Here is a 23,421-nt window from a genome sequence, read left to right as displayed (position 1 = left end):
ACGTTATTCATTGATATTACTGCTAATTACTAATATCTGTGCTCTATCTATTGTCTTGGAACGAAAATAATGACAAATAATTAATCATTTTGTTAATGACAATTGAATTCTGGAAGTCACGAGAAGATACAATGAAAGTAAATGTACATAATCATTTGTTTAGGCTTGCGTGAAGACAGGAAATGTTTCTTTTTCGTCTTAAAGCTTTTGTTTACTAGACTTCAGTTGAGTTTTGCGAAGTAAACTACATAGTTACAATCAAGTGGATGTAAGCAAATTTTTGGTAATTTTTCTCTCTATTTTAATTCAATTTAAGGGTCACGACGGTACCATGTCTCTAGAGTATTTTCGGCCAAAAACTATTGTGAAAAGAAATAGCCCTATTTGAACATAAAAAATTTCAAATTCAAGCAAATAAATTTTAGAGGCTAGCCTTGAAGCAATTTCAAAAGTCAGCCAAAATTAGCCTTGAAAGACTAAATGAAAATATTATTATAAACCAATTAAGGTATAGTTCAATTTAAAAGTCACTCCGTTCCCGATGCCACTTAGTTTCTTAGCCAAAAACTGTCGGAAAAGTAAGTGGCATCTTTTAATAAATTAAACCTTTAGATGTTAAAATATAGAATCAAACAGTTCGTGGCAACGAACTGAGGCAAGGAGCGACCCGGCTCAATAGTAAACGAAACACTAAAAAATGGACTGTATCAAAATAGTTATGTCAAAGTTATATCAAAAGAATTGTATTTTAATGCTGATTTTAAATATATAAGTTTCATCAAGTTTAGCCTTACCCATTAAAAGTTGTGAGCCTGAGAAAATTTGCCTTGTTTTAGAAAATAGGGGGAAACGCCCCATAAAAGTCATAGAATGTTAATCACACCGTCATCGAAAATCACACCATCGCATTCAGCGTGTCAGAGAACCCCACTGTAGAAGCTTCAAGCTCCTATCTACAAAATATGGATAATCGTATTTTTTGCCAGAAGACCGACCACGGGTGCGTGTTTTTTTTTTTTTTTTCTTTTTCCCAGGGGAGGTTGTGTCGACCCAGTGATCCTAGAATGTTGCAAGAGGGCTCATTCTAACGGGAATTAAAAGTTCTAGTGCCCTTTTTGAGTGACCAATAAAACTGGAGGGCACCTAGGCCCCCTCCCATGCTCATTTTTTCCCCAAAGTCACCGGATCAAAATTCTGAAATAGCTATTTTATTCATCATAGTCGAAAAATTTAATAACCATGTCTTTGGAGACGACTTACTCTTCCACAGTCCCCGTGAGAGGGGCTACAAGTTACAAACTTTGACTAGTGTTTACATATAGTAATGGTTATTCGGAACCCCCTCATATACTTAATAAAAACTTACGAATGTAGAAGTTTGCTACGTAAGTCAATTCGTAAGTTACGTATATTTTTTACTAATGTAAACGTTCGTGAAAAATTAGAAGTTCTAGTTGTCTTTTAAGTAATCAAAAATTGGATGGCAACTAGGCCTCCTCCCCCGCTGTTTTTTTTTTTTTTTTTTCTGAAAATCTTCCGATTAAAACTATGAGAAACCCATTTAGCCATAAAAATAAATTAATATGCAAATTTCGTTTTAATTGTTTGTGTGCGGAGAGCCAAAATCAAAACATGTATTAATTCAAAACGTTTAGAAATTAATTTTGAAAAAACAAGTTTTTTAACTGAAAGTAAGGGGCGACATTAAAACTTAAAACGAACAGAAATTACTCTGTATATGAAAGGGATTGTCCCCTCCTCAACACCCCGCTCTTTACGGTAAGGATTTTTCTATTGTTTTAAAAAGCAGAGTTGTGACAAAGAGTCAAACTTTAGCGTAAAGAGCGGGGTGTTGATGAGGGGACAACCTCTTTCATATACGGAGTAATTTCTGTTCGTTTTAAGTTTTAATGTCACTCCTTACTTTCAGTTAAAAAACTTTGTTTTTTTTATTTAATTTGGTTTAAAGACCACCCAAATCCTAATGATATAAAACTAGATAAAAAAAAGTTTTTTTAACTGCAAGTAAGGAGCGAGATTAAAACTTGAAACGAACAGAAATTGTTGCGTATACGCAAGGCGTTGTCCCCTCCTCAACGCCCCGCTCTTTACGCTGAAGTTTGACTCTTTGTCACAACTCTACTTTTTAAAACAATAAAAAAAACTCAGACTCCTAACTTTTAATAAGTACGGCTAAAGTTGATGAAATTTATATATTTAAAATCAGCATTAAAATGCAATTCTTTTGATATAACTGTTAGTATCAAAATTCCGTTTTTTAGAGTTTTGGTCACTATTTGGCCGGGTCGCTCCTTACTACTGTTCGTTACCACCAACTGTTTGATTACTCTTTGCCAGAAGCTGTCGTAAAAGAAAGTAGCTGGTGTTAAAATTCGAACCATTATATTTTACAAAATACAATTAGATTTAAGGTTAAAGCTGGTTCTAGTGCCGTTTAATTCTTGGTCATAAGCTGTCGCAAAGGAAAGCGGCTTTCAACAGAAAATTAGCACCCATAGATGATATAAAGATATAATTTAGTTTATGGGCCATTTTGTTGCTGTTTAGGGGACATATAATATGTTTGTGATAAAACAGCATAAGAAAAGCCAACAGGACCTTAAATGTGAGCTATGTAGGTTAGATTTATGTCACAATTTAGATTCCAAACATAGGCCTGTTAAATTTTATTTATTGCGTATATTTGTTGTCTGTTGATATAATTTATTATGTTGTATGTTCATTTTGGATTTTATTTATGTTGTATTTTTTTGTTGTTGTATTTGATTTTATTCATGTAATATTTTATTTATGTTGTCGTTCGAAATTATTTTGCGAATTATAAATGTCATTTAAGATAGAAAATACAAAATGTCATGTGTCTGAGAAAGATTTTAAATATTAAATGCGTGTTTGTCTATACTTGAGAACTCCAATAACTATGGCTTTTGGGTATGTTATAACCCCTGGGTATGTTATAACTGTAAGTTATGGAATTAGCACGTTAATTAAAAATAGTATTTTTATTGAAAAGCTTACAGACATTTTTCAGGGAGATTTTCTTCGGAAGGTTTTCTACGGGGAAAATTTTTCGTGAGGAGGGATGCTTCTGTAGGTAAATTTTCAAGTGAAAATTTTACACGAGTGAAATTTCCAGAATCCAGATTTATATTCAGAATATGAGAAAAAAAGCTTTTTTTTTTCTTATTTGTCTTGTTTTCTCTTTGTGAACTCAATTTTATGTGTAGATCTTCCCGGTAATTGTCTTTGGAGAATTTCCGGCTGAATTGGAAGTGTCTGTTTTTTGGGGGTGGGGGAGGGATTTTTGCCGGAGAAATTTTTCATAGGGAAGAAGATTTCTTGGACAATTTTCCACGGAGATGGGGATTTTGAGCAAGATTTAAAACCGATTGTAATTTGATTAACGTTATTTTTCAAATGAAATAAAGAGAATTAGTCGCACGGACTTTTTCGAAGAGAAATTTCAACAAGGATGGAATTGTCCGGCGAGTATTTTCTGTAGAGGGGGGGCTTACATGGGGAGAATTTTTCCTGGAGAAATCATTCGGGAAGGGGTAATTCTTCATGGAGGGAGAGGTAGATTTCCAGTCACTATTTGAAAAGCGATCGGAAATTAAACGAATATAAAATTTTCAACTGAAAGTAAGGAGCAATATTAGAACTTAAAACAAATAGAAATTATTCCGTAGATAAAAGCGGTTTTCTTCAACTCAATCTCTCGCTCTTCAAGCTAAATTTCGGCTTTTTGTTCCAATTTTTTTAATAATGACTCCAGAAACAGAAAGGATGTTCAAATGGAAAAAGAATCTTTTTTGAACTGCTAAAAAGTTTAAGCCTGAAGAGCAAGGGATTGAAGAGGGGGAGCGCTCTTCATTTACGAAACAATTGCTGTTAGCTTTTAAGTTTGAACATTGCTCATCACTTTCAGTTGAACATTTTGTTTTAATTATAATTTACCGTGGAACATAGTTTTGAAGTTCCTAACCATTATGCACAAATAACAGTTCAATAGAGATAAAACCTCTTATTAGATAGTGAAAACAATGACAAAACCTTTGTATATTTCGGTCACATACACAGTATGTTTATTTGACCGAAGTATGTGTATATGTATGTGACATAATAAATAAAATAATATGTGTATGTGTATGTGACATAATAAATAAACTAATAAATAAACTGAATTAAAGCAATGATATCTATATAAAACATATTTGTGTATTATTTAATGATTTTATGTTTAGAACACAATAACGGAAGCAAATCTCCTTGACTTGACGACTGCAGCTTCAAAAGAAGGCTATACTTTCTGAAGCTATTTGGTGCCAGCTTATTTATTTTAGCCTATTGTTTTAGCTTATTTCTGCTGATTTTTCATTGTTTTAGCTTAATGTTTTAGCTTATTCCTGCTGATTTTTCATCCGACTTTCTTTTTTTTTACGTTTGGTGCCTTATATGACTAAAAACTGCATAACTACAAATGGAGATCTTTTTAATTAAAAACTAAATTTCCGATTTTTCTTAATTTTTAAAGATTTAAAATGGTTGTGTAAGTTAATCAATTCAAGCGATTGGATTTCCCTTCCACTATCAGTATTACTATAGGGCTGTTAGGCGGGGCGTAATTTGCTATGGGGCAAGGGGCAACTGCTCCTTCAGACCTAAGTTTGCCACTAGACCTCAGTTTATTCCCCAGATGAAATTTAGTTTCTGCAAAAAAACTTGTCAAAATTAAGATAAGCCTGCATAATTCAAGTATCCAGAGAAACAGGTCAATTTTCTTTAGTATATCTTTGCCTTTATGGTAATATATGACTCATTTTTCTGATTTCACTATCACTTTCACTTTATTTGGGAAAACTGGCTCCAACTGTGCCCCCTCCTGGATTGTGATGAAATTACGCCACTGCTATTAAGAATAAAGTACTTACGTGTTATAGCGACCACACTTTGTTCTTGATCTGTAATGAAACCAGTTTTCTGTGTCCACCCGGAGATAATCAGCTTAGGCTGAGCGAAATAGAACACTATGCAGATTTATTTTAATTAAATATTTAATGTGTAGAGCTGGTTAGGTTATGTATTTACTATAATGCGTTCTGGGCGGCCTGCTTTCCAATTCTCTGTTGTAGTTTCCATAATTTTGTTACTTAAGCATCATATTTTCATCGTATTTTGGTAAATTTCATTAGGATTAATCTACTTCGCCTCTTTGGTGTGGTCGCTATAACACGTAAATACTAAGCATAATTTTACCTGGTGACTCGTCAAACACATCATGATCTTTTGTTTCCGTCTACTCCTTGATATTTATGTCTGTTTTCATGTTTTCAGTTGCAGTCTGTTCCAGCACCCAAGAAAACCTCGTATCAGGAAGTCATGCTACATACCTTATGATTCAATACCTATTAATATTTCCTTTAAAGCATTGTGCATGGAAATGAAAGGGAGAACAATTAGAAGGACATTTCTACTATTTTTCATAGTAATTGTCTGCTCAACTGATGGGATGTTGCTACGGGAAGACCTTTGTCCACAGAAGAATGAAATTTATCCTTGTGAATGCAAAAGCCGAGGAATGGAAGCACTCATAAGGTTAGCACTTTCAAAAATATATCATTAGGGTCTAAATGTTACGTCCAGCTTAGTTAAAAGCCATAAATGTGGATAAAATTGAAATTGCACGACAATGTAGTCCTGTAATGTAGCCTAGTAATGTCTTACTAGCGTTTTTGGCTAGTTGTGGTAATACCCAAATTTCCAGAATAAGTTTTACGATTTACCATCAGAGTAAATATTTAAGGTATAATTATTTAAAATTATGAAACAAAACGTATGTGAGCTTTTAACCCGTATTTTCCAATTTGTAAATTTAACCAGGCAGAAGATATAAAACCCTATAGCATTGTAATATACAACACAGGAAATTGAGAGAGAGGGAAAATATGTAATCAAATATAGTTTAATTTTGATGGATATTTTGAATGTGTTAGCTTGGTATACGATAAAAGGAGCTCGGGGGAATCATCCATAAGTAAACAATGGAATTTCTAAGAATTCCCACCACTAAACTCATAGTACCATAAAACCCTGAATTCAATCGTTCTTCGCTCTTTCTCTTTCACAATACCTTATATTTCTCCTGTCCCAGGATCACTCTGAATTGTTTTTCTTCTTTTTTCTTCCTCTTGTTTCCCCAGAAATGATTGACAGGAAAAAGCCGACAGAAAATGTCCCTGGGGGTATTAATCGAAATTATTTTCGACCATTTTTAGAACAAGTAACTTTTTTCAATGGCCAAAGGAACCAGGCCCCAGCAAAAACTTGCGGGATGTTACCGGATGGTACTGGAAAACAATATTAAAAATTAGTAATTTGTTTATTACCCACAAAAAGACTCTACAATAAGTATTAGAATGTGAAGTAAAAAGACATTAAATACCCATAAAAAGACAAATCATACAAAACAAAAAATAATAACTGTAGAATAAGCTTAATAAGGCTATTGTAAGGAGAAAATCGATTTATGGCAGTACTTGAAAGCTTTCTTTTTTTCGTATTCGTATTCGTTTATTTAAATAGCTATCGTAGCACTAAAAAATGAACGCTAAATTATGCTACTTTTACAATCACAAAATTACAATTAACACTTGTTAAATGCTCTTACGAAATATGGTACAAAGGAGTTTGCGAATCTGTTCGTACGGCACTTGACTGGTTCTAGTTTGTTGTAATGCCTGGTATGTCTGCTGATTGATGCGGATGGTGGAAGTATGGATCGGTGCTTCTCGTTTGTTAATAGTGATTTCCCAAATTTCATTATTAGCTCATGCCTTCGGTCGAATAAGGTGGGCAAATTCAAGAGCTCAAGGGCACTTTCGTAGCTGCTGAAACTGGGTCCAAGTATTATTCTAGTAGCGCGTTTCTGGACATGTTCTAGTTCATCTGCCATGTAAGCTATGTTCTGAGTTTGGGGACCCCAAACGGGACAGCAATACTCGAGGAAAGGCCTGATGTAGGTTGTATACGCACGCAGAAGCTGACGATCAGAGAAGCCTAACCTGCGCATACTTGTTAAACTCTGGATTGAATAGTGACCCTTGTGCATAATATTGGATTTTTTCCAACTTTAATTTTCCCTTTTTTCCAACTTTAATGCTAATGTTGGCACTTTTAGGGCCAGTAATATTGGCCCTAAAAGTGACAAATCAACATCGGACGAATATTTTGAGATATCGATTCAAATTAAAATTATCAAAATCGTAGGTAAGTATCATGACCTCGGGGATTCAAATACAGTCAATCAAAAAGAGGATTTACCAAGTTATATTTCGAAACCTTTACTTAATTTTTTAAGGAGTACTTTAAAATACTATATAGCCGTACCTGTAAACTTAGGGGATAAGAAAGAGGAAGTGCCCACTCATTAATCAAAAGAAAGAAATTACCCCCTCCCCCCCTCCGCGAAGTTAGTCATGAAATATTGGGCAAACGCTTTTTTTTAACACGATAATTTCGTAGAATTTTTTAATCGACCCTGCTCCACCAAAAAGTGGAAACAATATGTAATGTCGCATTTAGCTCATCACGATGTCACAAAATTATAAAATTGGAAAGAAACTTGCGAAGGATTATACGTCAGTTACAACACAGACGTAGTACTATCCCGTTTATTTTGAGGAGGGAACATATTAGGTCTATTAATGCTTTTGAGGCGGAGTGACCAATCAAATGAGCTTTGTTGTATAAAAAATGTCGCGAAACTATGTGAATAAACATTCAAATCTTAAGATTTTGGGAGAAAGCAATGATGAATTGGCACCAATTAGAAGGTGGGGAGGGTGGACAGTTTACCCCTCTTTATATTGAATTCTTGTGAATTTAGGCCGCTGCTACACTGATTTAAAAGGGTTGTTAACAAAAAACAAAATTAAAAACTAATTTTGTAAAGGGTTAATTAAAAGGAATGTTTTAAATATGTTTATGGTGCATCTTTAAATCGAAAAGACAAGTTTCTTCATCTGAAAGTATGGAGCAACAAAGAAACTTAAAGCGAACAGAAGATATATCTTATGTGACGAAGGCTGCCCCCTTCTCAACATTTCACTATTCGCGCTAAAATTTGACTTCTTTAAGAATGACCACTGAAACACAAGGGCTTTTGAATTGGAATAAGAAATTTTTTAAAGCATTAAAAAAATTTGGTGTAACATGCGAGAAATGGAGGAGGGGACTACCCCCCTTCACATACGGCACTATTTAAGTTCATTTTAACTTTCTATGTGGCTCCTTACTTTCAGTTATAAAAACTTGTTTTTATATTAAATTTCTGATCGTTTATCAAATTATACCGGGAAATCTCCCCCTCTCCTCCATTCGTGGAGGATTTCATGTGAATCGAGCGTTAAGATAATAAATGTCTATGTTTATCATTCATCTTATATGGACTAGACTACGTGACGTTTCAGGATCAAATGCACATCGCGCGGCAAATAATGGGCCTGGTAATGACTCTAGTTTAAGACCTGTGCAGCCCCAACTGTGGTATTTGTTCATGAAGGTTGACAAGGGGTATTATCTCAATAAATTGCTTTCAGGTCCATTTTATGTTCTGACTTAAAATGACTGGCATATAGGCATGTAAGAAATAATTCCAACAGGATTCTAAGGGTGAATAAACCATTTTGTTGTTCATAAAAGCTCTAGAAGTATGTTGATAAGCACAAAGCAACCTTCCGAGATGAAATTTCTGGCCAAATATCACAATTCGGAGAAAAAAAAACCATTGTGATTCTTTAAAGGCTGTTACTTCATTTAGCTGATCTCTCTATGTTTTACTATAGTATTTAATAAATGAATGAATGAATAATGAACGAAATTAATGAATACAATGACACTGCTTTTTCCATTCATGAAGCTATCAAAAATTCGAACACTTTTGATTAAGATGTTTTTTCACATGTATTGATGAAACATATTCTTCCAAGAATTTCAAAGCCTTCTTTGAGCCTTCTTTTTTCAAAACTAGTTTATTTCTGGGCACAAGCCTGCATCTTTCTGAATTAAAGGAAGCTTACAAAAACCTCTTCATAAAAATGGTTCCAAATCTAACTTAAATAGTTGTTTACCAACTTCTATTGCGTCAATATTTTCTATAGCTTCTGAGAGGTTACTTAAAACCAAGGATCTAAAACCACTTTGGTATGAAAAATATTTTTCGTCTCCACATCATGGTTTTTGTAAACAAAGATCTTATAGCACGCAATTTCTAGAGGTTGTCGAGGATTTCAAGCAATTAGCTTACCTTAGTCTATCTCATTACTACTTTTATCCGGACTTCATGAAAGCTTTTTGCAAGGTTTTCGAGAATTTTCTAGCTCTGGGTAAAAAATCTAATACTTTACAAGTTTATAGAGCTTTTTATGGTTTTCCTCTTTAAGGATGAAGGTTTTGGGCTGTTATTTTAATTCTGACTCAATTTTGCAACAAGTTTGTAATAATAATTTTACCAGTTGTACTTGATAATAGTTGTAATAATTGTCATAAATATGCTAAAATTTATCGTCATTAAATTTGTCTGTATGGTTCTTAGTATAAATAAGTTGAGTTTATTTTTTACTATTTCTTTTAGGAATCAAACTAAAAACAGATTTTGCCATCTTAAGGAGCTTTTGCTCTCTGGGGCTGCAGAATGGGCTTTCTATCTCCTTTTTTTGTAATTTTAGAAAGGCTACAAGAAGGATTCAGTTTCTGATATGTACAAGGTCAATTTTTAGCAGACAGGGTTCTTCCAGGTTACTGCACAGTCAAGGATTTCATGTCTACTGTCTGAAAAAATTACGTACAAAGTAAACCCAAAAATTTCAATTTTATAATGGGAAAATTGTCAGTAATAAATATTTTGTTTAAGCTGTCGAGGCAGTACTACGAAAGAATTGCAGCTTTTATTTTCCGTGATTGTCAGACGACTCCCATTGGTCAGTGAGTTATTACTTGAGAATAATTATATTCCAGAAATTTTTGGTAAGTCCTTTAAGTTAAATTATTTGTCGAGGTAAGGGATTTGAATTTTAGTCTTTTTTCGTTTCATTGAACTAAAGAAAAGCTTTCAAAAGAGACTAAATAAAGTACGAAGAATGTTACTTGCAAGGAACCTAAGAAATGATTCCCAGATTAATTTATTTTAAGTCAGGGACAATAAAATTCAGTTATTTATTTTTTATTCAGGAATTTGTACCTTCTCCTTTTTACCTCATCAATAAGAAATTGAAACTTTAAACGCATTTTTGAATTTAGAAAGAAAAAAAAGTTCCTGCGCAATTCCTCAAATTCTCTTTTCATTCCAGGCCATTTCTTTCAGGCCTTTTTTTTATGATACTGGGATCAGGTTAAGTACAATTTTAAAGGGAGGGGATTGAATCTGCGATTCTCTCTCTTGGCTTATTGAACTTGTTTTGTTTTTTTTGTTTGTTTTTTTTTAAGTTGATTAAGTATGTATGTAATTGTTTTGAGTTGCAAAGATGCTAAGACAATGATGCATAGCTTTTAAATAAAATTTTAAATAAATTTAATTTTAAATAAATAATTTTAAATAAAAGAAACATTGACTTTTTTGCTTCCTTTAAGCAATATTGTATCTCAGCTATTTTTCCTTCCATGGTGAGAGACAAAACAAGTTACAAAGTACGATAATCTTAACTTAAAATAGATTGTATTTAAATAGATAAAATAATAGATAAAATAGATAATATTTTATAGATAAAATAGATAAAATTTTATAGATAAAATCGATAGTATTAAAATAGATAGTATTTAAATAGATAGTCCCTTTTGCAAACGCCTCATTTTTCTATTATAATTCATTCCTTTCAGTTTGACTTTGAATAAACGTCCGCCATTCAGTGTCCTTCAAGTTCAGGCTTATCGTTGCATATACCTTATTTCATAGTATATATTTTATTTTTGGATTATATATTATGATAAGTGCTTCGATTCCTCTTTTTTGAAACTCGACTAAAGACTACTAAAAATAAATAATTTCTCTGTAGTATCAAAGAAAATGTCATAAAAAAGAATTGGTAAAAGTTTTTCTATCGGGCTTGGTTTTAATATCGGGCTTTAATAAGTAGAACAGTCCTGTTTTTGGCTTATTTGCAACCCTGTAATTGTACATGAAATTCATTCAGCGAAACGCAACAACAGGTACTTAGACCTTGGCTTTTAATATCACTAGTACAGATGTGATTTATTCAGTTTCATTATTCATAGCCTGATAATTAGTGTTTGCATCCTCTCGTGAACCCTAGAAGACTTGCTAATTCGAATTTGGCATCCATACAAGCACCATGGCTGCATATCAGAAGTTGATCACGTTCTGTGAGTGATGAGCGTTCAATAAATAAATAAATAAAAATTTCTCGCGCGGCAGCCACATTGTAACATCGAACTTGGCGGTCATAATAAATTCTCTCAAATGAAAACATTGTCTTTTCTGAATGCTTATGCCATAAGGTTTCCCAAAATGTACAATTTCCATACTCTCAAAAAACGAGTTACATGGTGGTATTAACTATAGCCAGACTGTAACGGAATTTATCAGAAGTTCCTCCATTTCCTTTCTCCATTCTCCATTCCTTTCCTTTCTCCACTCCTCCATTTCCTTTCTGTTTTCAATTTGCTACTCAATGTTTTCGATAATTCGCTTTTACTTTTTTGAAAATTAAAAGCTACGACTGTGAAGTTTTTTTTTTATTTAGGAAAATACGAACACAAAAGGTAAACTAGTTGATGCCGTGTCCTTCTTAAAAAGACTTTTTGTTAATAAATAGATCAATTAGAATGCTTTAAATTATAAGGTTATGAGCAAAGTAAAAAGAAAGTCTACGTAAGAAATTAAGGACAGAGGACACGGCACCACTTTTCAAATGGTCCATTTTTACTAATCTTGGGGGCGTCCATGGAAAGCTCGTCGCATTTATTACTCACCTGTAAAGAATCAAGGACAGAAAAATTAAATCTGATTGTTTGAAATGATTAAATGGAAAGTTGGTGTATGCGTGTAACTCAACCCGTACTTAATTGAATCCCATTCAACTCAACCCTATTCGATTCAACACTATTAAATGGACATTCACACAATCATATATGTTGTCATATTTTTTCTAAAGAATTAAGAAAAAAATATTAATAATTAATTAAGGAAATTATTAATTAGGAAAAAAATCAATTTTTAATAAAAAAAATGACTTTTGTGGTTTTGCTGTATTACTGCATTAGCAGTCTCTAAATTAAAAAAAAAATACAGTGGGATAAAAATCAGGAAATATTAAGCCATACCACTTTTTTTTTCCATATTGATACTGGTATTAGTCCATGTTGTCTTTTGTTAGTTTGAAATTTTTTCTTCGCTGTTTATCGTTTTTGTTTTTGTTTATTTATAATACTCCGTACTTTGTGTTTTTTATATTTTTACGGGTAATAAAGTTCATTCATTCATTCACAAACTTAAACCGTATAATATCAAACAACTTAAGAAAGTTTGTCTATCTTTAGTAGTTAAGATCATTACTTTTTAAGTGCCAAAAGTGTTTTGAAACCTGACTAATGAGTTATGTTGATTTATTTTCATGGTTAAATATGACAACGCCGAAAAAATGTGATACTGCGCTAAAAATTCACTATTTTGAAATATCCAAAAGAAAAGCCTTGTAAAATCGTGACATCCGGGTATGGAGTGACCTAAGATTGGTTTAAATGGCAAATTTAGTTTAATTTTTTATCTTTTGCATTTTAAAATGATTTTTGAAAGCTCCCTTGGAAGTCGCTTTGCTTTCCATTGATATTTGGAACAATTAGAAAGCTGCCATTCCAATATTCCTGAGGAAATGAGTATTAATTTGACTTGGATATTGGATTCAGCTTAATGTCGGAAAGTGTTTTGGGCTTATGGTTTTAGCAACAGATTTGAACTGCTACCCAGATGGCTAAAATAATGCTAAATTTTACTTTTTTATGAATAACTTTGTCGAGTTAATTGCTTTTTTGAGCCTTAGAATTATTGCTAAAACCAAGCATAAAGAATTTATAGTTATGATGATGATTGATTAACCGTCCTCTCTTGTCTGATGACCTTAGGACGAATTTATAGTGATAATTGTATGCATGGTCAATTTTGAACTAATCTGTGTTTCAGTGCCATCTTTTCTTTATATTAAAAATCCATGACTAATATCCCTTTATCGTTGAGGCAATACTTTGTGGAAATATTCCCCTTTAATAAACGTAGTTTCAATGATGCTTCTTGTCATTTTGATTTCGGTCACAAACACATCAACCAAAATTCCCGATTCTATTAACTGCTTTGTATAAAACATATCATTTTGAAAATTTTATTATGTTTATAACATAGTAAGGAGCATTAAAGATTAATAGCATGCCTTATTTTTCAGATAACTTCTTTGGCTCTCTGCGCATGAGAAAACTCATGCTATGGAGCAACAAAGTGGAATCGGTGTCTGACAACGCCTTGAAGGGATTGCAGTTTGACCTTGAAGAGATTTTTATTCGCGAAGACAGGCTATTCTACTTGTCAGATAATGTATTTGAGACTTCTCATAAGCTAAAAATTATATCAATTGAAAATACACCCTTAGAAACAATGCCTAATCTGGAAAATTTAAAAGATTTAAAATCATTCGAGTTAAAGACATCTTTAATCAGCAAAGTGGAAGGACAGATTTTTGAAACCAATTCAGAACTAGTCGATGTTACAATAGCTTATTCAGACTTAAAAATAGTTCCTCCACTTTCATCATCCAAACTATGGAAGGTGAAGCACGTAAACCTTTCATACAACGAGATAGAAATTATTACTTCGCGTGCTTTGGAACAGTTGCCTAACTTAGAAATATTAGACTTGAGTCATAATTCTATTGATGATCTTCAACCGTTCTCTGTAGGCATGCAAGAAGGAAACTTATTACTTCAAGTCATTTTCGATGGAAATAGATTACAGGAAATAGAAAGTAACACTTTTCAAAATTACTCAAAATTAACGAAAGTGAGTCTCAATAAATGTGATTTGAGCTATATCGGCCAACGTGCTTTCAATAATTTGCCAGTGTTGACTAGTGTTGATTTTAGTGAGAACTCTCTGCAAATGTTAACAACCCAAATATTTTTTGACGTTCCAAAATTGGAAAGTGTTAATCTTAAAAGTAACCTTATTTCAGACTGGAGAGAAGTTTTGCAGTTCTTGAATGAATGTTCTCAGCTAGAAGAACTGAACTTGGATGAAAACAAATTAGAAGAAATAGATGTAACTTCTCCAATTCCAGTAAGCGTTCTAAGTCCTAAGTTTTGAATGTTTACCTATATGATTAGTTTTGTCAGTAACTCCCAGCCAGTTGATAGTCAGTCTTTCAGTGGAATGATATAATTTTTTAGATGGATTAAACCAGGGAGGGAGGGCTACAAAGGAGGGAGAGCTCGGGAACCAGGCTCCTTCCCGAAATCTTGAATTTTCATGACGGCTTGGCCACTTAATATTCATATTCTCAAATAAAATTTACGTTTATTATATCCCTGAAAAAACTCCAAGTATGCCTGCGATAAAGGAACTCTGGTATGAAACAGAATAGAACCATATATGAAGAGTTTTTCTTTGGTTAGTTGACATGAAGGTGGTTGCCAAAACCAAATTTGGTCCAAATTTAAACAAATAAAAACTCTCTGATAATATGAAACCCTATAGGCAGGTGTGTATTCTCCTGATGAGCCCTTGTGTTGGGTTGTTGCTCTGATTTATTTGTCTTACTTACGACACGACTGCCTGTCCATGGATTATTCTTTATGGTTGATTGTGTATGGCTATGCTGTTTGACCTATGTGATTGTATGGATGAGAATTTAATCTTTGTTAAAGAACAATGATTTTCTCGTAAAGAATAATCTCCATATTTAGAGAGTTTTTGACGCATTTTTCAATCTAGAAAGAGGAAGCAAATTCCCCAAAAAATGTTGCGAGTCCTAAGCTAGTTCTAAAGCCATACGACTTAAGAAAATGATATGCTAGAACATGTACAGCGAACAGAGTTAGTTTTAGGGGAGTGACAGAGGGGGGCAATTTTCTCCGGGCGCGGGAATTTTAAGGGTGTTAAATTTCAAATAAATAATCAAACGGTTAAAGTCATTTTGTAACTTTTAAAAATTCAATTTTAATAAAACAAAGTAAAGGGAGCAGTCAATGAACGTAAATTATTAGTTAATTAATAAAAATAAATTTAAAAATAAAAATAATTAAATATTAATGTTTAAAATAATTGATAGTAATTAGATAATTAAATATTTTAAATAATAAATTAAAAATGATTTAAGAATGAATTATTAACTAATTAATAAATTCAAAATAATTTTGTTAATAAATGTAAATTATGTTAAATTTTGGCCTGAAAATTCTTGTGGGAGGCAGGGGGCGCTAATCGAGATTTTTTCCGGGCATAAGAGAGACGAAGACCGTCACTGACAAGGAACATAAACTTTAATGCAGTCATAAGTCTAAAAGTTGATCATTATTTTCTTTTGTGTTTATCATTAATTCATAGACTAAATTGATCATATCAATTGATTCATATCAATCATATTGATTGATCATATTAATAAATTGATCAAAATTTATAGACTAAATTGATCATAAGCATGGTATGAAAGCATTTACTTTTTGCAGATTCGTTCACAAGTTCGAAAGTTGTGTCTAGCCAGAAATCAGCTTATGGCAATTTCCGGAGATGCCATTTCGTTCCATTTCTTAGAGTTTATCGACCTTGGTGAAAACTCTTTAGAGTCATCAGCTCTACAATTTCCATGGCCAAAATCATTAAAAGTACTAAATTTGTCCAAGAACAAGATTAACACGATCAGACAGTTTAATTTGGAAAACTTGGATAACTTGAAAATCTTGAATTTAAGCGACTCAGAGTTGTTTGCAATAGAAGAAGGAACCTTCCTATCCACTAGAAAGCTGACAACCCTGGATATTAGCCGAAATCATTTGGAAAACTTGAACCCAAATCAACTAGAAGGACTTGATAGCCTTCTAAACTTAAATATTAGTTTTAACCACCTTCAAACTCTTCATGGAGAAACATTTAGAAATTTATACTCTATCGAGAATTTCGACTTATCTTACAACAAATTGTTATTGCTAGATGTTAGTGTCTTTCCACAAACAACCTCATTGCTACATTTAAATCTTGCGGGAAATTACATTCAAGAGTTAGATTACAAAATGAGTCATTTATTCCGGAACTTAGAATTTTTTTCGCTACGAGGGAATAATCTGACAACACTGGATGAAAGATCTCTTATAGGTTTAGAAAGATTAAAAATTTTGGATCTTTCTCAGAATAATTTGTCTATACTGTCGAGAAAAATATTTCAAGATCTAAAAAATGTAATTGAGCTTGATTTATCTTATAACAGCCTATATAAACTAGACACTGATTTGTTCAGTAGTCTATATGCTCTTATGAAATTAAATATCAGCCATAACGCGATACAATATCTAGAAGGGAGAGTATTTAAAAGTTTGTTAAACTTAAAAGTGTTCGATATATCTGGTAATGTGCTTACGAGCTTTCCAAGCTTTAAACTAGAAAATTTGCGAGTTCTAGACGCCTCTAATAACCATATTGCAAATCTATACTCTTTCAAGATGCCTAATTTTCCTTCTCTTAGTTATCTGGATCTGAAAAATAATTCTCTAGAATTCATTGGTCCTGAATCGTTTAGAAACTCAGAGTCTCTTCTTAGTGTTCATCTATCTTTTAATAAAATAAAAGAAATACCTCCCTATTCGTTCTCAAACTTACCATCCTTACGCCACTTATCACTTGATCACAATGAAGTGGCTGTAATTCGCCAGAATGCTTTCACCAACGTTAGAGATTTGGATGAACTCAATTTGAGTAATAACCAAATTTATCGTATTGACTTTGAGGCATTTCATGATATTGTTTCTATTTCTAATTTGAATTTGAGCAACAACCAGATGAATACGATTTCAAGATCTGGAATTGAAAAACTGTCATCTTTGGAAAAACTTGATTTGAGTAGTAATAACCTGATAGAAATTGATGATGTGGTGTTCAGAAAAATGGAACGACTTGCTGAAATCAAAGTGAGTAAGGCTGTGTCTCTTTTCAATTTTTCTTTTTTAATATTCTAATCTCCCCTGTTTATTACATCTCTTGTAGTACTATATAACTTTTATTTGTTTCTTTGTATTTTTTTTATTTTTATTATTATATTCGTTTTTTATAGCCGGATATCAGAAGGATGGTATTACAATGATATGTATATCTGAGAAGCAAAACAAACTACAAGTTTTTTGTCCTATCGAACAGTTTGTGGTAACGAACTGTAAGTAAGGAGCAATGCCGCTCAATAATAAAAGAAACTGCAAGAAACAGAGTCTTGACAATAATAGATGACTCAAAAGAATCGAATTTAGATGCTTATTCAAAATATATAAAATTCAAGAAGTTTAATGTTACCCATCAAATGTTACAAGCCTGAACAAGTTTGCCTAATTTTTGAAAAGGGGGGAAACCCTTCCAGAAATCAAGTAATCTTAATGAAAATCACAACATAAAATCACAACCACAAAAATGTGGAATTTTGAATTTATTGCCAGAAGCAAGATAGCGGATGCGTGTTTATTTATTTATTTTTTTCCCAGGGGTGATCGTATCAAAACAGTGATCCTAGAAGATCGGAAGAGGGCTCATCTAATGGAAAATTAAAAGTTCCAGTGCCCTTTTTATTGACCAAAAACATTGGAGGGCTGCTACCCCCCTTCTCACTTCCTTTTTACCCAAAATTGTCCAATCAAAATTTAGAGACAGTCATTTTCTTCAGCATGGCCAAAAGATCCAATAATTATGTTTTTGAGGATGTTTTGACCCCACAGAGCCTCCGGGGGAAGGGCTGCAATAAATTAACTTTGACCATTGCTTACATAAAGTATTGGCTGTTGGGAAGTATAAAGCTATGTTTGGGGGGGGGGGGTATTCTAGTGAGATTACTTACATGGGAGGATCTTTCCACGGAGTAGTTTTGTGGGGGAGGGGAATTTTCCATGGGAGGGGGAACTGGATTTTCCGGTATTAATTAAAAAACTATCAGAAATTAAATTTGAAAAAAAACAAGTTTTTTCAACTGAAAGTAAGGAGCAACATTAAAACTTAAAATGAACAGAAATTATTACGTATACGAAGGGGTTGCTCCCTCCTCAGCACCTCGCTCCTTATGCTAAAGTGTTTTTTTGAATTTGTAAAAAGCTTATAATTCTATTTAAACGGTTCTTGTGTATCACGAGTCATTCTTAAATAATTGGCGCAAAAAGTCAAACTTTAGCGTCAAGAGAGAGTTACTGAGGAGGGGGCAACCCCCTCATATACGTAATAATTTCTGTTCGTTTAAGTTTTAATTTTGCTTCTTATTTTCAATTGAAAATACTTGTTTTTTTCATTTAATTAAAGTAAAGAGGGACATTAAGACGAAAAGCAACTACCATGAATATGAAAAAAGCTGCAGTCTTTACAGTCGACAGTCTTTACAGTAATATCTGTACAGTGATGCTTAAATTTCAGTTTTTTGTACGCTTGCTTAGGCTGCAATAAGTATATTCATTAATAATATATTCTATTTATTATTGTAATTATTTTATATGCCCATATGCACTATACACGAATATACGATTACTGAACTGAAAAAATAGTTTATTTCTTTTTAAATAGTGTTATCAAACATTTCTTGGTAGGGAACTGTAAGTAAGGAGGGACTTGGCCCAATAGAAACCATATCTCTAGGAAACGAAATTTTGATAAAGACTGATATATCAAAAGAGTTTACTTTTAATGCCGATTAATTAAAAAAAAACTTTTTCCGCAAAATGAGTTTTTCAAAGAAAATTAAAGAACTCAATTAATACAAAAATGAGCAAAAATAAAATAAAATAATGTACCTGGCGTAAAACTGCCACAATCAGCGTCAACAAATAAATGAAACCCAAAACGATCAAAAATCACAATAAATAACACAGTATAACTCAAAACGAGCAGAAATTACCATAAGTAGGGTTCACAACCCCCTATGCCTTCTCAAGGGCAGAACATAATTTGTACCTTACTGAAAAATATTTAAATGTTGTCAATTTTATAACTTTAATAAATAAAAAATTATTACGATTTTGAGGAATAAATATCGCATTTGTATTTTTTTCAGTAAAGTGCAAATTATGTTCGTGTCATGAGAAGACATAGGGGTTGTGAGCTCTAATCATGTTAATCTTTGCTCCCTTTGAGTTTGACTCGGTTATTTACCGTCAATTCTCTTCGTTTTGGGTTTCATTTATTCCTTGATGCTGATTTGTGGGAGTTTTACGCTTGGTAGATTATTTGATTCTATTTTTACTCATTTTTGACTTAAAGGAGTTCTTTACTTTACTTTAAAAAACTGATTTTGAGGGAAAAGTTTTTTAATTAATTTCTGTTCATTTTATATTGATATAGTCTTTTTCAGGGAAAAAGAAAATAACAGTTTAAATCTTTTCGTTTTTTCTTTAAGAATTTATAGTTTTAATCTGCTATTTGTATGCCGGTGAAATTTCTTCAACAATTTTTAACAATATTCGTCCTTTTGAAAATCTTGACACACATAGTAGTGTTTAATTTAGTTTTATACCTCCTCTAGTTGACCTGAAAAATAAAACTTAATAGCATTACCAAAATATTTTATCAATGCTTTTTGACAGCCTGGACACACTGACGCTCTTTTTATTTAGTCAGATTTTAAGAGCAGAAGTAGCAATAGAAGTTCTTAGCAATTTAGAAGTTAGTAGCAATAGATTAGTAGTAGTAGTAGTAGTAGTAGTAGTAGAGTAGTAGTAGCAATTAGAAGTAGTAGTCAATAGAAGAATAGAAATTCTTAGGGCATTAAGGTGAAACTTTGAGGAAATGTTGAAAGGGACACTAAACACAATCAAAACACGCTATACACATGCTGATTTTCAAAGGGGCTTAACATCAATGTCTAAGGAACAGCTAAAGGTATTAAGTTGTAATATTTAGGGGGTATTGATGGGTATGATATTGAAGAATGATTGGAGGGCGACAAGCTTCCCTTACCCTGTTTAGATATCCCCTCAACATAGACTGAGATTTTGAAAAAGAGATTTTGTACAAAATTGTCAAAAGGTCTAATAATTATTAAACAGTTAGCGGTAACGAACTGTATGTAAGGAGCGATCCGGCTCAATAGTAACCGAAACTCTAAAAATCGAATTTTGATAACAATAGATACATCTAAAGAATTGAAGTTTTATGTTGATTTTAAACATATAAGTTTCATCAAGTTTAAGCCTACCCATCAACAGTTACGAGCCACGACAGTTTCGAACGGATATTAAAGTTCCAGTGCCCTTTTAAGTGAACAAAAAATTGAAGGGCAACTAGGCCCCCTCCTCCAAATCATTTTTTACCAAAATCACCGGATCAAAATTTGTTAGATAGCCATTTTGTTTAGAATAGTCGAAATATCTAATAACTATGTCTTTGAGGACGACTTAATCGCCCACAGTCCCCGGGGTAGGGGTTGTAATTTATAAACTCTGCCCATTGTTTACATATAGTATTGATTATTGGCAAGTATACAGACGTTTTCAGGGAGAATTTTTTTGTGATGGGGGGGGGGATTGGATTACGTGGCAGGATCTTTCCATGGAGGAATCTGTCATGGAAGAAGATAATTCTGTGAAGGGGGCACTGGAAATCCCATTATTATTTAAAAAACGATCAGAAATTAAATTAAAAAACAAGTTTTTCAACTAAAAGTAAGGAGTAACATTAAAACTTAAAACGAAGAGAAATTATTACGTATGTGAGGGTGTTCGTCCTTTCGGCAGTACCTCGCTGTTAACGCTAAAGTATCATTAGTAATTTCAAAAGAGCTATTTATTCTAATTAAACGACCTCAGTGATTCATGGGTCATTCTTAAAGAATTGGAATAAAATTCGAACTTTAGCGTAAAGAGCGAGGTATCGACAAGGGGGAGAATCCCCTCATATTATTTATATTAGGAAATTCTTCCCCATGTCAATACGTCGCTCTTTACGCTAAAATTCGAATTTTGTAAAATAATGGCCGATTTATAACCAATAGATTTTTGTAAAATAAGAAATAGTTTGTTTGTGTTATTTTCCGGCCAATCTTAGCATTTAATTTTACTTTAAGCAGCTTCATAACTATGATTTTAATGTGATAATAAATCAAAGATATTGTATGTCTTTGGCTTGTGGTTGTTATTAAATAAAAAGCATTTTTTTTCCTACTGAAAGTAAGGAATAACATTAAAACTTGAAACGAACATAAATTATTACGAGCATCTTTTAGAAATTTGTTCTTTCATTCTTTTCAGTCATTTTAGAATTGCTCAACTTCTGACACTCATTTTCATACAAATATTTTCGACCTCTTTGACTGTTTTGTTACTATGCCTTACAAGATTAGTTCTGCAAATATCGCTAATTTAAGTTAAGTCGGATAATCTTTCCATGGAGAAATTTCTCGAGGGGGAAGGGAATTTTCCATGGAGGGGAGCTGGATTTCTCGACATTATTTAAAAAACAATCAGTAATTTAATAAAAAATAAGTTTTTCAACTGAAAGTAAGAAGCAACATTAAAACTCAAAACGAACAGAAAACATTACGTATATGAGATGGGGTGACTCTTCTCAGTAACTCGCTCTTACGCTAAAGCTTTTTTTTAACTTTTAAAATAGGTTATTATTCTAATTAAATAGCCTTTGTGATTCAGGAGTCATTCTTAAAAAACTGAAACAAAAATCAAACTTGGATTGTTATAAGGTCATTATTAGTTAAAAAAAGTAAAATTAAAATGCAAATTTCGTTTTAATTATCCATGTACGGTGAGCTAAATTCAAAACCTGCATTACCTCAAAAATGTTCAGAAATTAAATACAAAAACATGTTTTTTTTTACTGAAAGTAAGGAGCGAAATTGAAATTTAAAACGAACAGAAATTATTTCGTTTTTATAAAGCGGAGTTGTGAGAAAGAATCAAACTTTAGCGTAAAGAGCGAGGCGTTGAGGAGGGGACGGCCCCTTTCATACACGGAATAATTTCTGTTTATTTTAAGTTCTAATGTCGCTACTTACTTTCATTAAGAAAAATTCGTTTTTTATTTAATATCTCCAGGGATGCCACAGCTCCCGGCAAGAGGAATATAAATTATGCAATTTACACATTTTTAATTGCAGAATTTATCATTGGGAAAAAGAAAATGTCTGATCCTATTTTGTCAGTTAATAGCCTGTTGTGTCACTTGTACTTTACTAAAAGTAATTTATGTTACAAAGGTTTTCTTTTTTATTTATAACATTATAAAATACAAATAATTGCAGTGATATAAAATCTTGAATCAATGAGTTTCCAGGATTTAATATTATTATTAATTTAACATTTAGTTAATTCTCATTAATCGGCCCCGTCATCTTGATTATTATAGTGATCTATTTTTTGTTTGTCCTCGATGGTTTCAGAAAAAGAAAAGTACATTTTTCAAGGTATATATAATTTTAATGAAATGCTAATAATGTGGTAGACTCTAGAACTTTTACAGCTAGGGGAGAAGGAAGGAGGGAGTAAGTGAACTCCTATTTGTAGTAATTTTTGTTTGTTTTATTCGACTTTTTGGGCATATTAATGGGTATGATATTGAAGAGTGAAAAGGAGGGCAACAATCTTTTATTTAATTTTCGTTTTGGGTTTCTTTTACTTTTTAATAGTAATTCCTGGTTGTTTTGAGTTTGAATTATTATAGAATTTTATTTCAGCTGGTCTTAAGTTTTGAGTCTCTTTTTTTGTTATTGAAAAAATCCTTTTTCGGAGATTTTTAAAAAAATCTATTTTGAAAAAATTAGGACCGTAAACTGAAAGAATTCCACTCTTTTTTTTTACCGAATTCAATTAAAAACTAAATACTTCAAGTTTAAAGTTTTTTTTTAAAATATTAACAGTATCAAATGGCTGTTATTATAGGGGAGAGGTGGGTAACATCCTCAGAGGGAGAAATGGCAAATTCAACATGTAGAGAAATCCTTTCAACTTGGGCTTAGCCTTCTATCTACAAAAACCAAAAATTTAATATTTTTCTCGAGGTGAATAATCACAGATCTGAAATTTACGCAAGACTACTGTATCAAGATGACCTGAAATTTTTAAGGGTGGGTGGGGGGCAAGACTTTGTAAAGACACATCAATATGAACTGAAAATCTAGGAAACACTAGTAAAAATTTTCAGATGTCGGAGGGGTGGTACAA

The 23,421-nt window shown here is 32.5% G+C and overlaps 1 protein-coding gene across 1 annotated transcript in view; it reads left to right on the top strand.

Moving 5' to 3' along the window:
* Positions 1 to 225: 225 nt before the first annotated feature.
* Positions 226 to 23,421, top strand: part of LOC136032764 (protein artichoke-like) — a 41,019-nt gene continuing 17,823 nt past the window's right edge. The window contains exons 1-5 of the mRNA XM_065713111.1: positions 226 to 268; positions 5,356 to 5,616; positions 9,932 to 10,044; positions 13,470 to 14,356; positions 15,745 to 17,196. Of these exons, the coding sequence (XP_065569183.1) occupies positions 5,456 to 5,616; positions 9,932 to 10,044; positions 13,470 to 14,356; positions 15,745 to 17,196 (2,613 nt within the window). The 5' untranslated portion in view covers positions 226 to 268; positions 5,356 to 5,455. The remainder of the gene's footprint in view (positions 269 to 5,355; positions 5,617 to 9,931; positions 10,045 to 13,469; positions 14,357 to 15,744; positions 17,197 to 23,421) is intronic.

This window comes from Artemia franciscana, chromosome 11 (genome assembly GCF_032884065.1).
Source record: "Artemia franciscana chromosome 11, ASM3288406v1, whole genome shotgun sequence".
In the NCBI taxonomy this organism is placed as follows: domain Eukaryota; kingdom Metazoa; phylum Arthropoda; class Branchiopoda; order Anostraca; family Artemiidae; genus Artemia; species Artemia franciscana.
This window is presented reverse-complemented; position numbering and strand designations above follow the sequence as displayed.